The 14106-nt window shown below is 44.3% G+C and overlaps 1 protein-coding gene across 1 annotated transcript in view; it reads right to left on the bottom strand.

Moving 5' to 3' along the window:
• ANO2 (anoctamin 2) overlaps window positions 1–14106 on the bottom strand; it is a 393938-nt gene that overhangs the window by 301927 nt on the left and 77905 nt on the right. Inside the window, exon 3 of the mRNA XM_056108654.1 lies at window positions 10580–10678. Coding sequence (XP_055964629.1) covers window positions 10580–10678 — 99 coding nt within the window. The remainder of the gene's footprint in view (window positions 1–10579; window positions 10679–14106) is intronic.

Here is a 14106-nt window from a genome sequence, read left to right as displayed (position 1 = left end):
TTGAGCATTTGAAAGGGTAGCATGAGTAAAAGAGATGGGGGTGGGACTGGAGCAATAGCACAGCAGGTAGGGCGTTTGCCTTGCATGCGGGACTCACCCCGGTTCGATTCCCAGCATCCCATATGTTCCCCTGAGCACCGCCAAAAGTAATTTCTGAGTGCAGAGCCAAGTGTAACCTTGTGCATCGCCAGATGTAACCCAAAAAGGAGAGAGAGAGAGAGAGAGAGAGAGAGAGAGAGATGGGGGTGAGCTTCCTCAAACCAGTTGAAGCTCTTTACCAAACAAAGAGGCTGACAAGGAGTCCCACCTGCCTGCCTGTGCTGAAACATAGGTCATTTCCTACCTCTGGACTCACACGGAAAGGTTGACTCTGGGTCTTAAAGCTACCAGCTCCCAAGCACAAAAGCCCTGTCCCAGATGGATTCTCTAGTGAATTCTTCCAAATCTTTAAAGAAGACTTACTCCCAATCCTCTTTAAGCTTTTCCACGAAATTGAAATATCAAAAACACTTCCGAACAGTTTCTACGAAGCGAATATCACACTGATACCAAAAGCAGACAGAGATACCACAAAGAAAGAGAATTACAGGCCGATATCCCTGACGAACACAGATGCAAAGATCCTCAACAAACTACTAGCAAATAGAATCCAACTACTCATCAAAAAGATTATACACCATGACCAAGTAGGATTCATCCCAGGGATGCAAGGATGGTTTAACATTCGGAAATTAATCAACATAATCCATCATATCAACAAAAGAAAAGATAAAAAGCATATTATCATATCAATAGATGCAGAGAAAGCATTTGACAAGATCCAGCACTCCTTTATGATGAAAACCCTAGCCAAAATGGGTATAGAGGGGACTTTCCTCAACATAGTTAAAGTCATCTACCACAAGCCTACAGCAAGCATCATCCTCAATGGGGAAAAACTGAGAGCCTTCCCTCTAAGATCAGGGATGAGACAAGGATGCCCACTCTCTCCACTGCTGTTCAATATAGTACTGGAAGTACTTGCAATAACGATTAGGCAAGAAAAAGATAATAAGGGCATTCAGGTAGGAAAGGAAGAAATCAAGCTCTCACTATTCGCAGATGATATACTATACTTAGAGAACCCAATAACCTCCACCAAAAAACTCTTAGAAACAATAGACTTGTATAGTAAAGTTGCAGGCTATAAAATCAATACCCAAAAGTCCATGGCTTTCCTATATGCAAACAGTGAGAGAGAGGAAAGCTACATGAAAAAAACAATCCCGTTCGCAATTGTGCCCCAGAAAATCAAGTACCTAGGAATCAGCTTAAGTAAGGAAGTAAAGGACCTGTACAAAGAAAACTACAAAACGCTACTTCAGGAAATAAAAGAGGATATGAGGAAATGGAAAGATATCTCCTGCTCATGGGTCGGGACACTTAACATTGTCAAAATGGCAATACTACCGAAAGCATTGTATAAATTCAATACAATTCCTATAAGGATACCCATGACATTCTTCAAAGAAATGGAACAAACACTCCTGAAATTTATATGGAACAATAAGCCCCCACGAATAGCTAAAGCAATTCTTGGGAAAAAGAAAATGGGAAGAATCAACCTCCCTAACTTCAAACTCTACTACAAAGCAGTAATAATTAAAACAGCATGATACTGGAACAGAGGCAGAACTGCAGACCAATGGAACAGGGTTGAATACACTGACATCTCCCCTCAATCATATGATCATCTAATCTTTGATAAAGGTGCAAGAAATGTGAAGTGGAGTAAGGAAAGCCTCTCTTTAACAAATTGTGCTGGCATCACTGAACAGCTACATGCAAAAAATGGGCTCAGAACTATGCCTAACACCATGTACAAAAGTAAGATCAAAATGGATTAAAGACCTCAACATCAGACCAGACACCATAAGGTACATTGAAGACAAAGTTGGCAAAACCCTCCATGACATTCAGGCTAATGGTATTTTCAAAGATGCCATGCCACTGGCCGAGCAAGTGAAAACAGAGATAGATAAATGGGACTATCTTAAACTAAGAAGCTTCTGCACCTTCAAAGAAACAGTGACCAAAATACAAAGACAGTCTACAGAATGGGAAAGGATATTCGCCGAATACACATCTGACAAGGGGTTGATATCAAGGATATACAAAATACTGGTTGAACTCCACAAGAAGAAAACATCCAACCCCATCAAAAAATGGGGCAATGAAATGAACAGAAACTTTCTCAATGGCAAAAAAGCACATGAGAAAATGCTCTACATCATAAATCATCAGATGCAGATCAAAACCACAATGAGATACCATCTCACACCTCAGAGACTGGCCCACATTCAAAAGAACAAAAGCAACCGTTGCTGGCGCTGATGTGGCAAGAAAGGGACACTCCTTCACTGTTGGTGGGAATGTCGACTAGTTCAGCCCTTTTGGAAAACAGTATGGACAATTCTCAAAAAATTAGAAATTGAGCTCCCATTTGACCCAGCGATACCACTCCTGGGAATATATCCCAGAGAGGCAAAAATGTGTAGTCGAAGAGACATCTGCACTTGTTTGTTCATTGCAGCACTCTTTACAATAGCCAGAAACTGGAAGAAACCTGAGTGCCCCAGAACAGATGACTGGTTAAAGAAACTTTGGTACATCTACACAATGGAGTACTATGTAGCTGTTAGAAAAGATGAAGTCATAAAATTTACATACAAGTAGTACAATATGAAAAGTCAGAAAGAGAGGGATATACATAGAAAGATTTCATTCATCTGGGGGATATAAAGTAACAAAATATGAGATTAATACCCAAGGATAGCTGAGATCAACACCAGGAGGATTACTCCATAGCTTAGAGGCCAGCCGGGTATTCTAGGGGAAAGGGCAGTTCAGATAGAGAAGGGAGCACCAAATAAAGGGTGTTTGGAGGATCCTCCCAGGAGGGGAGATGCATGTTGAAAGTAGACTATGGACTGAACATGTTTGCCACTCAAGGCCTCTTTTGCAGACCACAACACCCAAAAGGAGAGAGAGAACAAAAGGGAATGCCCTGCCACAGAGGCAGGGTGGGATGGGCGGGATGGGTATGGGAGGGATACTGGGATCCATGGTGGTGGAAAATGGGCACTGGTGGAGGGATGGGTATTTGATCATTGTATGACCGAAACCCAAGCACAAAGATTTGTAAATCTACAACTGTACCCCATGGTGCTTCACTAATTAAAAAAAAAAAACTCTCTGCCATTTAAAAAAAAAAAAAAGCTACCAGCTCTGGGACTAAAGCTACACAAGCTCCTCTGGCTCTCCAGCTTGTCAACAGCTGGTCCTGGCACTTGTCAGCCTCCACACCAATTGAGTCCATTCCTTATAATACACATGCACACTCGTACACGTGAGCATGTGTACGCACCATGTGCAGGCGCGCACACTCTTTCCTGTTTCTCTGGAGAATTCTAACCCATGCCTTGACTATAGACAATGAAGAAACATTAGGGGCTAAGAGCCAGACCCAGATGACTACTAGACTCAGGGAGGATACCATGAGCTAGAGGGAGAGTCTTTTTTTTCTTCTTCTTCTTTTTGGGTCACACCCAGCGATGCTCAGGGGTTACTCCTGGCTCTACACTCAGGAATCACTCCTGGTGGTGCTCTAAGGACCGTATGGGACGCTGGGAACTGAACCCGGGTCAGCCGCATGCAAGGCAAACACCCTACCTGCTGTGTTATCACTCCAGCCCCCTAGAGGGAGAGTCTTGTGGAAATTTTGCAAGAGTCATCCATGGCTATCAAATCATAGTCTCTGCAAAGACAGCACAAGGTGCCTGAGAACAACTTCCCATTACTTACAAAACTTAACAGAGTTAATAGTTCCCTCCTAAGAACTATTATTGGCTAAGTTGCAAGTTTCTTTGCTATTATTTTTTAAGCTGGAATTTTTATGGTTCATCACAATAGCACTGAGTTTCTCACATTGATAAGAAAACTCTTTGGGTGGGAGGAAATGGGAGCCTCAAACAATGTTCAAAGGGTCCTCAAGTCACTTCTAGTGATGCTCAGCCCAGCAGCAGGGACCAGAGGTTTAGGTGATCAGCCAAAGACATGATGTTGCTTTAGCACAGCTGATACAAGGGACCACCAGATCCACATCTAACATTGGTCAGTTAGCGCCATGTCAGACCTAGTGGTGGTTGGTGAACCACGTGGTGCCAAGGATCAGACTCAGGACCTCACACATGCCAAGCATAGACTCCAGTCCTAGAGTTATATTTCCAGTCGCTTATCAGAAAATTCTAGATAACAGCTAGGTATGTCTTAAGTTCAAGAAAATAACTGAATTAATTATTCTTTTATTTATTCAATTTAGTATCTAAAAATGTTATAAAACATGAAGAGAATTCAAGAATGAATGGCATTTTGTGTTTGTTTATTTTTCTTGGGGCCTCAGCTGGCTTGGTCAGGGCTTACCCTTGGCTCTGTGCTCAGGGATCATTTCTGGCATTGCCCAGAGGACCATATGCAGTGTCAGGGACCAAACTGTGGTCAGCCATAGGCAAGGAAAATGCCTCAATATCTAAACTATCTCCCCAGCCCTGAATTTCATCTTTTTTCTAACATTTATCTTTGACTCAAATTAGCTCATCGGAATTAACTTGCAATACTTCTCTCCTTGGACTATAATTTACAATAAATTCTCATGCTTTTTTCAGATTCCTATAAGCCATACACATAAAAAGGTCATTCCTGAACCTTCTATTATTTCATTAGTCAAAGCATCTTTTTATATTGCTCCTATCCTTTCTACAACAAATACATCTTAACAATAAAAAACATCTTGTTTCCTCTGCCAAAAGAAAGATGTTCATTTTTGTCTGGGTGAGCCATAGTCCTTTATGCTTTGACTACAAGGAATCTCAGAACAAAATTTGTCTCACCTGCATTAATTGCCCTTATTTTTCATGTTTCTGGTTTCTATCATTTCCCTGAACTTTCCAACTTATCACTAAACAAAACAAACACTGTCCTCCCGTTGTTCATTGATTTGCTCAAGCGGGCCCAGTAACATCTCCATTTTGAGACTTGTTGTTACTGCGTTTGGCATATTGAATACATCAAGGTTAGCTTGCCAGGCTTTGCCATGCAGGCGAGATACTCTTGGTAGCTTACCGGGCTCTCCAAGAGGGGTGGAGGAATCGAACCTGGCTCGGACACTAACTGCATACTATTTAGTTTGCCCTTTTTAACAAAGCAATGCATTTGTAATAATGCCTTTGATTGTAATCCATCTTCAGCTCTGTTTAGGGATATAGACCAAGACATGAATTCAATAACTCAGGTTCACAGAAGTAAAGCCAGGAGTAGAACTTGTCACACTTGCCCTCCATCCCTCAAAATTGGCACGTGCACATTCCCTCCCACACAGGCGGTCCAGATCAGCCTCCCTGCGTCCTCTCTCCTGGCAAGTGTAGTGCAACCTCACCCATGGAACCATTATGTTTACATACGCCCCAAGGAACCATGCAGGCAGGAACAGAATTCCCTCAACGCATACTCTGAAGGCCATCTGTTTCCACCTCTCCACCAGTTCCATATCTGGGCTTCTTCACAGATGTAAAGGACTGGGCCCAACCCCCTTCTCGGCTCCCCATCAACACTACAGATGTTGACTGTGAACAGAAACAGCCGGAAGGAACAGCTCAACCTGGGGCCAACTCTACAGCATTGAAGGGAGCAATAACGGTCTTTTGCCCCTCCATGCTAGCCATCCTAGCCGCTGGGCTACTCCTCCTTCCATCAGCTTTCCACCATATTCAGTACTCTGAATCTGCTTTCTTAAGCCTGGATGAATTGCTAGAAGTTAACCACCTCTGCTTGGCTGCAAGAGACTCCTAACAGAAGTGCTCACAGACTCCTTGGAACAACACCTGGGACCCTTTGCAATGGCAGTCACTCTGTTAGTTCTAGCAACAAATGCTCTGCTAGAGGAGAGAAAAGGGACCCACCCAAGACAGTTTTCTCCCAAGATCATTGGATAACCTGATTTCCTAGTTAGAGTCCCCATTTGCTTGCTCCCTAACCTGGGCTCTGTTGGAGGTAGAGCTTGGAGAACCAGGGAATGTCAGAGACAAGAAAAAGCGACTGAGGGGCTGGAGAGAAAGCATAGGCATTAAAGCACTTGCCTTGCAGTGGTCGACCCGGGTTTGATCCCTGGCTCCACATAGGGCCCCCCCCAAGTCCCAGCCAGGAATAGTCCCTGAGTATAGAACCAAAAATAACCCAGACCACTGCCGAGTGTGCCCCCCCCCCAAAAAAAGAAAGAGGTATGAGAAATAAGCAGAGATGTTGGCCGCCTTGGTGACGAACAGAAGGGAGGACCCAGCCACAGCAAACCTCCCCCTAAGGTTCTCGAGGCCCAGGAGCAGCCCTCCCCGCGACCTTCCTGTGCAGGGATGTGGAGTGTCCCTCAAAACACTGGCTCCTCTGTTGTTGTTGTTGGAAAACAAACGCTTCCTTCCAAGATTCTCTTTCCCAGTTAATATCTGTGTTCAGAACGCCGAGTCCCTGGACACGAGGCTGTGGCTTTGTCCAGACCTGAGATCTCAATTTCCCAATTTCCTCTCCGTTTCCCTCTCCTCTTGGAGACCTGCTGAGTTGGGAGAGAAACCGCCACGGGTGTTTGGCTGCAAAAGACTCCAGGGATCAAGGGACCCTTTATCCCACGTCGTGTGTCAGTCAGTCTCCCCGTTCTGCCACCCGGAAGTGGCTTCTGCCACGTGACCTCCTCACTCTTGAGGGAGAGGGTCACCAAACCCATTCAAAGGGGGAGAGCCCAATACTGTTCCTCCCCACACACCACACACTCCCATCCTCCTCCTCCTCCTCCAAGTTTCCTTCTCACCCCACTTCCTCCCCAGAAGCAGGTCCTCTGATTGCACACAAGATGCATCATATCTCACATTTGAAATGATACTGAGATCCACAATCGCCTACTGCATTCCCACAGAGGATAACAGAGGAGACTATCAATATAGTGACAAGGACCCAGAAACATTGGGGTACACTCTTTCCACGCTATCTGAAGCCTTAGAGTAGTGACCCATCCCTTCCCCTGGTTTTGTTCTCCTGAGACTCTGGCTGCCATGTTTACATAGTATAGCTTCAATGCTGTGCTGGCAAGATGCTATTTAATGATAGCATTTAACGCTTTGGGACCTGGATGTGTGTCCTCATACTACTGTTCCCTTTAACTGAAAACTTTCCAAAGGCCTGAGTCATTCCTGGATTTTTTTTTTCTTTTTGGGTCACACCCAGTGTTGTTGCACAGGGCTTACTCCTGGCTCATTCACGCAGGAATTACTCCTGGTGGTGCTTGGGGGACCATATGGAGGCTGGGAATCAATCATGGGTCGGCCGAGTGCAAGACAAATACCTTACCCTCTGTGCTATCACTCCAGTTCCCATTCCTGCAACTTTCTATGCCCTTCCAAAGATATTGATTGAGATCTCATCGCAGGGCTGCCTATCAGGGCAGAAGGAAGATGATATGGGGATTGAGAACAAAGCTAGAATTAATTCCTAAGCACCACTGGGTGTGATGCTAAAAATAAAACAATAAAATAAAAATAAAATAATAAAATTTTTAAATGGCATGGCAGAAACCAGAGGGACAGAGCAGGCCCTCCTTGGAGGTTGAGGCTAGGAATGAGAATAACCTAGATTAAAAAAAGAGGGATGGTAGCATATTCCAAGAACAGAGTGGAAGGCTAGGAGAAGACATTAAGAGAGGAATGTGGAAGGTATAGGGAAGAAATGAGGGAAGAACATGAGAAAAGAATGGGAAGGAAGACGGATGCAAAGGAGAGTAAAGATAGTGATACAGAGGGAATAGGAAGAGGAGGACAGAAACCTGTCTCTAAGTTTCCTGCTAAAAAGGATCATCCTGTCCGTCTTTTCCCCTCAGCAGCAGCATGGTGACCGTCATTTTTCAAAGCCTGTTGGACTGAGGTATGAGCCTGCAGTGATAAGAGATGTGGGGCCTCATTGGAAAGGGGTGGGACCGACCCTTCTCCCCACACAGATGAGACCCCAAGTTGCCACTCATGAATGGCACCTTTGGCTCCAGAATGGCCATGATCCCAGATGCACACAAACCAATCTCGGAACCCAGAGACTTCTGGCAGAAATCCCTCCGGACTTAATTATTAAAATACCTGTCCTGTCCTCCCGTTGTTCATCGATTTGCTCGAGTGGGCCCAGTAACGTCTCCATCATGAGACTTGTTGTTACTGTGTTTGGCATATCGAAATACATCATGGGTCGTATGCCAGGCTCTGCCTTGAGGGCGAGATACTCTCGGTAGCTTGCCGGACTCTCCGAGAGGGGCAGAGGAATCGAACTCGGGTCGGCCATGTTGGCTACGTGCAAGGCAAACGCCCTACTGCTATGCTATCGCTCCAGCCCTATTAAAATACCAGAATTCCAAAATCACGTGGCTGCTGTCGTGGCTGCACATGACATCACATGCTTTTCATTATCAGCAATAGAAAACTAATGATCTAATGATGCCTTTTTGGAAGGTCTGATTGTTGGGGGGGAAATTCCAAATAAGAATGGTGTGTCTTTTGTTGAAAAATTGAATGTAATCAAAGAGAGAGAGAGAGAGAGAGAGAGAGAGTAAAGTGGAAATCATCTGCTGCACAAGATGTGGAAATCATCTGGGGTGGGATAGGGAGTATACTGGGGTTTTTGGTGGTGGAACACGTGCACTTGTGAAGGGATGGGTGTTTGATCATTGTATGACGGAGACTTAAACCTGAAAGCTTTGTAACTGTTCAAGGTGATTCAATATAAAATAAATAAATAAATAAAGTATCATCCTGGAGTAGTGATCACAGACTTTAACATCTTTCTCACCTTCTTCCCAAGAATCAATGATCAGGTAATAAACTGAATGAAGTTAAGAGGGCAATAGATATTACTACAACCCAGAGAAGGGAGAAGAAATATCGATATAGACATAAGTAAAGTTGGAAAGACAGAAAACAAAGGGGTTGGCCAAGCTAAGGCACCATTGGAAGGATGTAGAACCTTCCATCGAAGATAAGATCTAAGTCCCACTGCCAGCACATTGGAAGAACATCAGAGTAGAAGGAGGATTCGAGAAGCAAAACAAAGATTAGTAAGCACAGTGGGCTTGGGAGGAAGAAGAGTGTCACTTGATGAGTCAAAGAGCACAGTAGTGCAGTTGGGGATTCTCAAGTATCCTTGTAAAGCCAAGATATTCAGGACGTAACCCCAAAACAAGGGTCTTTGACTTCAAAGCAAAACGCTTTAAAGGCTTCACATGTTTTGGTGACCACACCCAGCCATGCTCAGAGTTTACTCATGGTTCTGTACTCAGAGGTCACTCCTGGTGATTCTTGGGGGACCAAATGCAGTGCCAGAGATGGAACCAGGCATGGCCATATGCAAGACAAGTGCCTTAACACCTGTACTATCTCTCTGATCCTGATCAGCAAAACGTGTATGGCTAATATTCAGGTCTATGTTTGTTCATTGTATAACAGACACTTGTATATTTTCCAGAGAGGTTTTGTTAGTCTTATTAAGTCTTTGGAACAGAACCCAGAGATTTGATCCTTCATGAGAAAGGATTTGGTCATGATATCTCACAGGAAGGGATTTAATAAGTGGTTCTGGATAGGGACAGTAGGTCTTTGGGAGATGGTGCTGGCATCATCAATACCATCAACCAATCTGTTGTTGCTGATTCTAATGATGCCAGGGGCAATGGAGATGGTGTCAATAAGACTAATGATAATAGCAATGGTCCAGAAGGCAATATATACGACATCCATCCATGATAGGAGGTGGGAATTGTGCAAAAGTCAGAATTATAAAGTTGAGCTTCACAAAGCTAGTTTGTGAGACACTGTGTGTGAGACAAACAGGCAGATGGACAAAGGGACAGATAGCTCTCCTGGGTTAAACTAGAGAGTCATCAGGCCAGGACTCTTCCTGAAGACATTTCAAATGGTTACTTGCAGGCGTCACTCCTTTCTCCTAAAGTACCTGATTTTATTTATTCATTCATATAGGTTTTGGGGCCACACCTGGCTGTACTCGGGATTTACTTCTGGCAGTACTCTAGGGACCATACATAGTGCTAGAGATAAAACCCAATTGAGTCACATGAACGGCAAACACTCTACTATCTCCTGAGTCCCTAAAATATCTGAATATTAAAAACTAGGACAGTGGCTCGTGTGACAGCACAGTGGGTAGAACACTTGCCTTGCATGCAGCTGACCCGGGTTCGATTCCCAACATCCCATAAGGTCCCCTGAGCACTGTCAAGAGTAATTCCTAAATGCATGAGCCAGGAGTAATCCCTGTGCATCACCAGCTGTGACCCAAAAAGCCCCCCCCCCCGCAAAAAAAAAAAACTAGGACAACTCCATGTTCATTTTTATTTGTAGGTCTTTTCTGAATTCTGTTATACCCCCATCCCACCCAACCCTGTTTTCAAATATTTTTTCTTGGTCATCCTGGGGAAGCCACCAGACCAGGAGAAACATGTACTCACTTTCTTGGTGGGAACTTTGATCTTCAAAAATTCTGCCTCTCTGGCCAGCACCTGCCAGGGGGCATGGATCCGGACAAAGATGGCTCCATGGCTCTTACTCTGTAAGGAGGGTACAAAGAAAGAAAAAATAGAAACATAAGGATGGAGTAGAAGTTCTTAGTTCCCAGCTCGCTTACTCTGGAAGCCCAAACTTGTGTCTCCTTCACCTTCTGCTTCTGCTTCTTAAACTTCAGTCCTAGGGCCTTGGGACTGGAGCGATAGCACAGCGGGTAGGACATTTGCCTTGCATGCAGCCGACCCAGGTTCGATTCCCAGCATCCCATATGGTCCCCTAAGCACCGCCAGGAGCAATTCCTGAGACCAAAGCCAGGAGTAACCCTTGTGCATCGCCAGGTGTGGCCCAAAAAGAAAAAAAATACTATACCGTGGCCTGATCCCTTGTACCTAGCCCCTATTCATTCATCAATTCTCTTCCAGAAATGCTCTCCTCAAAAACTGAATGTGGGGGGTTTCTATGATGGACCCTGGAAGTTTGATGGTGTCGGGGGAAGCGTTTGAACAACTGCCTTTGTGGATTTGAAATGCAGACAGTGAATGATGCTCACAAAAATCCCAGATCACTCTCACTAGCAGTTAGTTTATCTTCACTCCCCTCCAGTCAGCAGCTTGCAACTTACTTTCACTGTCAAGTTGGCATTTTTGTTCTTCTGCTTAGTTGTGTTGCCCCCAATTAAAATCACCTAAGCCTGAATGTGATGTAAAGGATAGTATACTTCAAATTACATCATCCATATAAATCAGGGTACCAATCCAAGTGTAAATCATTCATCTCTGTCCCAGGACAAGTGCATTGTTGTCACTCAAAAATGAAAATGAGGGGCTGTAGCAAGAGCCCAGCGGGTAGGGTGTTTGCCTTGCACGCTGCTAACCAGGGTTCAATTCCCAGTATCCCATACAGTCCTCTGAGCACTTCCAGGAGTAATTCCTGAGTGCAGAGCCAGGAGAAACCCCTGTGCATCGCCAGGTGTGACCCAAAAAGAAAAAAAAATGAAAATGAAAGGGATGCATCAAGGAACATTTGACAGGCAGATCTTAATGCCTCAGCAATCCACTGGAAATTGGTTTATGTGTCTTTTATTAAACACAGTCTGATGAAAACATGAAGCAATCCATGTTTTGTCTTCAAATAAAACCTAATTTTTTTTGGAACAGAGAAAAATACTTTCTGATATTGATTTCATCACTAAAGAGTGAAAGACCAAATGAAGTGGAAAATTAATGATGATGAGAGGCTTCTACCTGCAAAGCTAATTACAGACAGAGCTACACAGAGAAATAATTGGCAGAGAGCAAATGCCTCCATGAAGTGTCTAGTGGGAATCACTTAAAACTTTGTAGTGGAACCATCCAGAATGGTGGCATATAGGCATTTACCTGTGAACAAAGCCAGAGTGGGAAATGGGTCCGATCAAGTCTGATCTATTTATCCCCTAAGAAACCATGCTGTAGGAGAATAGATATCCAATCTGAATTAGTGAGGGTGCAGGTTTCTTTCACTATCTAATAGCAAAGTTTTCCCACAAAAACGTTTATGACCTGACATGATGTAAAACAAAGAAGCAATTGCCATTTCTTTTATACGGAAAAATAATTCTTAGCATTCCCAAACCCCAAAATCACCTACCCAAATAGCACATAAAGCCTAAGATAACATTAACACGTGGGCCAATCACAACTTTGGCTTTTAGCCCTAGGTCATAAAAACAAAACCCCCTTCAAACTTCTTCCTCTTGGCAGAAACAGTTACTGAGGTAGCTCCTTCATAAACATGCAGTGGTGTCCCATAAATTTTCCAGAAGCAGGGAATACCTGTTGTAGGATAACATTGGTTTGTCCTTTCTGCCTTGCCACAGGGAGCTTAGGTTTATTGGGTTACTCCCATCACAGTGCTCCCATTCCTCTGTGTTTATTGGTAACTTCTTTCTTTGTGCTCTGCTTCCCCAAACACTTTTGCTTCCTAATCAGACTCTGTTAATTTGTAAATATTGCTTTTCTCTTCTCCTTAAGTCCTTTGCATAGTTAATTCAGAGTCATGTCCTTTTCATATAGACATAAGAAGATAGTGCTATGATTTTTGTAACTTGGGAGTTAATTGACTCTGAGTAATATTCACTCCTGGGCATCTGTTCTCTCAGTGTAAGCCGCAGTTGCCCTTAGTTCCTAGCACCCTAAAAGCAGGGTCCTGAGGTGGGACTGGATGGACCCAGGGCAAGCTGTGAGCTACCCTGGCATCGAAATTGGCCAGACCCAAGTGCCATAATACTTAACTATGAGTTAAGAGCATGGTCATGAGCAAATTCTGTCATGATCCAAAAAGTAACAACTAGATTAGGACCCTGCTAGGGTTAAGAAAGATTAATCTGGCCTGAGCACTGTAGTCTGAGATCTATATCAAGATGTCCCCAGGAGAGCCGCTCTACAAGCTTAATGTATCTCTTACTATGTCCATACAAAATAACTGATATGAAGATGTTAATAAGATGTCAATTAAGTTACTGGACTAAGGAAAAGAGAAAAGCCCCTAGGTGGTATTTTGCTCTTGAGCCTGATCTGTGATCAAGAAGGGCTTCGATATGTTGATTGTGCTACCCCCAATGCTGGAGAGAGCTGAGAGACTAGAAGAGAGACCAAGCTGAGAGTCGAAGCGTGGAGAGACTAACTAGGGGGACAGGAGGAGATGGGAACGGAGAGGTCAGTGAGACTGGAACAGGCACATGGGGAGAATGGAATACACGGCAACTGATCACCAACCAGCCTGGCCTCATCTCCTCCTTCATCCACCCATGGCATTGGCTGTCCCGGGTGGGAGCGCAGCGCGAGACCACCGAACCCAGCTGGGAGGAGAGAGCCAAGCCTGGTCGCTTCATGATTATACACCTGTGTCATGAAAGAGAATGAAAAGGGAGCAGGTAAAGACAGGTGAGGGAGGGGCAAGACGCCGACACCGTACTGCACTGGGCTGGTCTCAGCTCAGTGCTCACTGGTACTCAAGAGACCTCGTAGTGCTGGAGGTTGAACCCACACACCAAACATGCTTTTGAGTCATTTCCCCAGCCCTCGCTGTCCCTTTCGAAAACCATTCGTCAACTTCATTCAACAAAATCAGTTTTTATTCCAAGATCCCCAGGGCCCCCTCTGGTCTTTGTTTGGTTCACAGTAATAGTGAAGACCCTCCAACTTAGTAATACTAAGACCCTCCATAATACAGAGGTTAGTGCATTTGCCTGGCACACAGCTGACCTCAGTTCAATTTCTGGTACTACGTGGATTCCTGAGCAATACTGGGAGTGACCCCTGAACACAGAGTCAGGGGTAGCCCTTGAGCTTTGCAAATGTAGCCCCCAAATGTAAGTAAATTATGGAAACCATAATGCCATTGAAAGAACTTGGGGACAAGTGGAAGAGACTAATTTCCTCATCAAAGTACACTGACAAAGAAGGTATGTGTGTGTTTTTGAAATGACACA

The sequence above is a fragment of the Sorex fumeus genome, unplaced genomic scaffold (genome assembly GCF_029834395.1).
Source record: "Sorex fumeus unplaced genomic scaffold, SorFum_2.1 ptg000231l, whole genome shotgun sequence".
Lineage (NCBI taxonomy): Eukaryota > Metazoa > Chordata > Mammalia > Eulipotyphla > Soricidae > Sorex > Sorex fumeus.
This window is presented reverse-complemented; position numbering and strand designations above follow the sequence as displayed.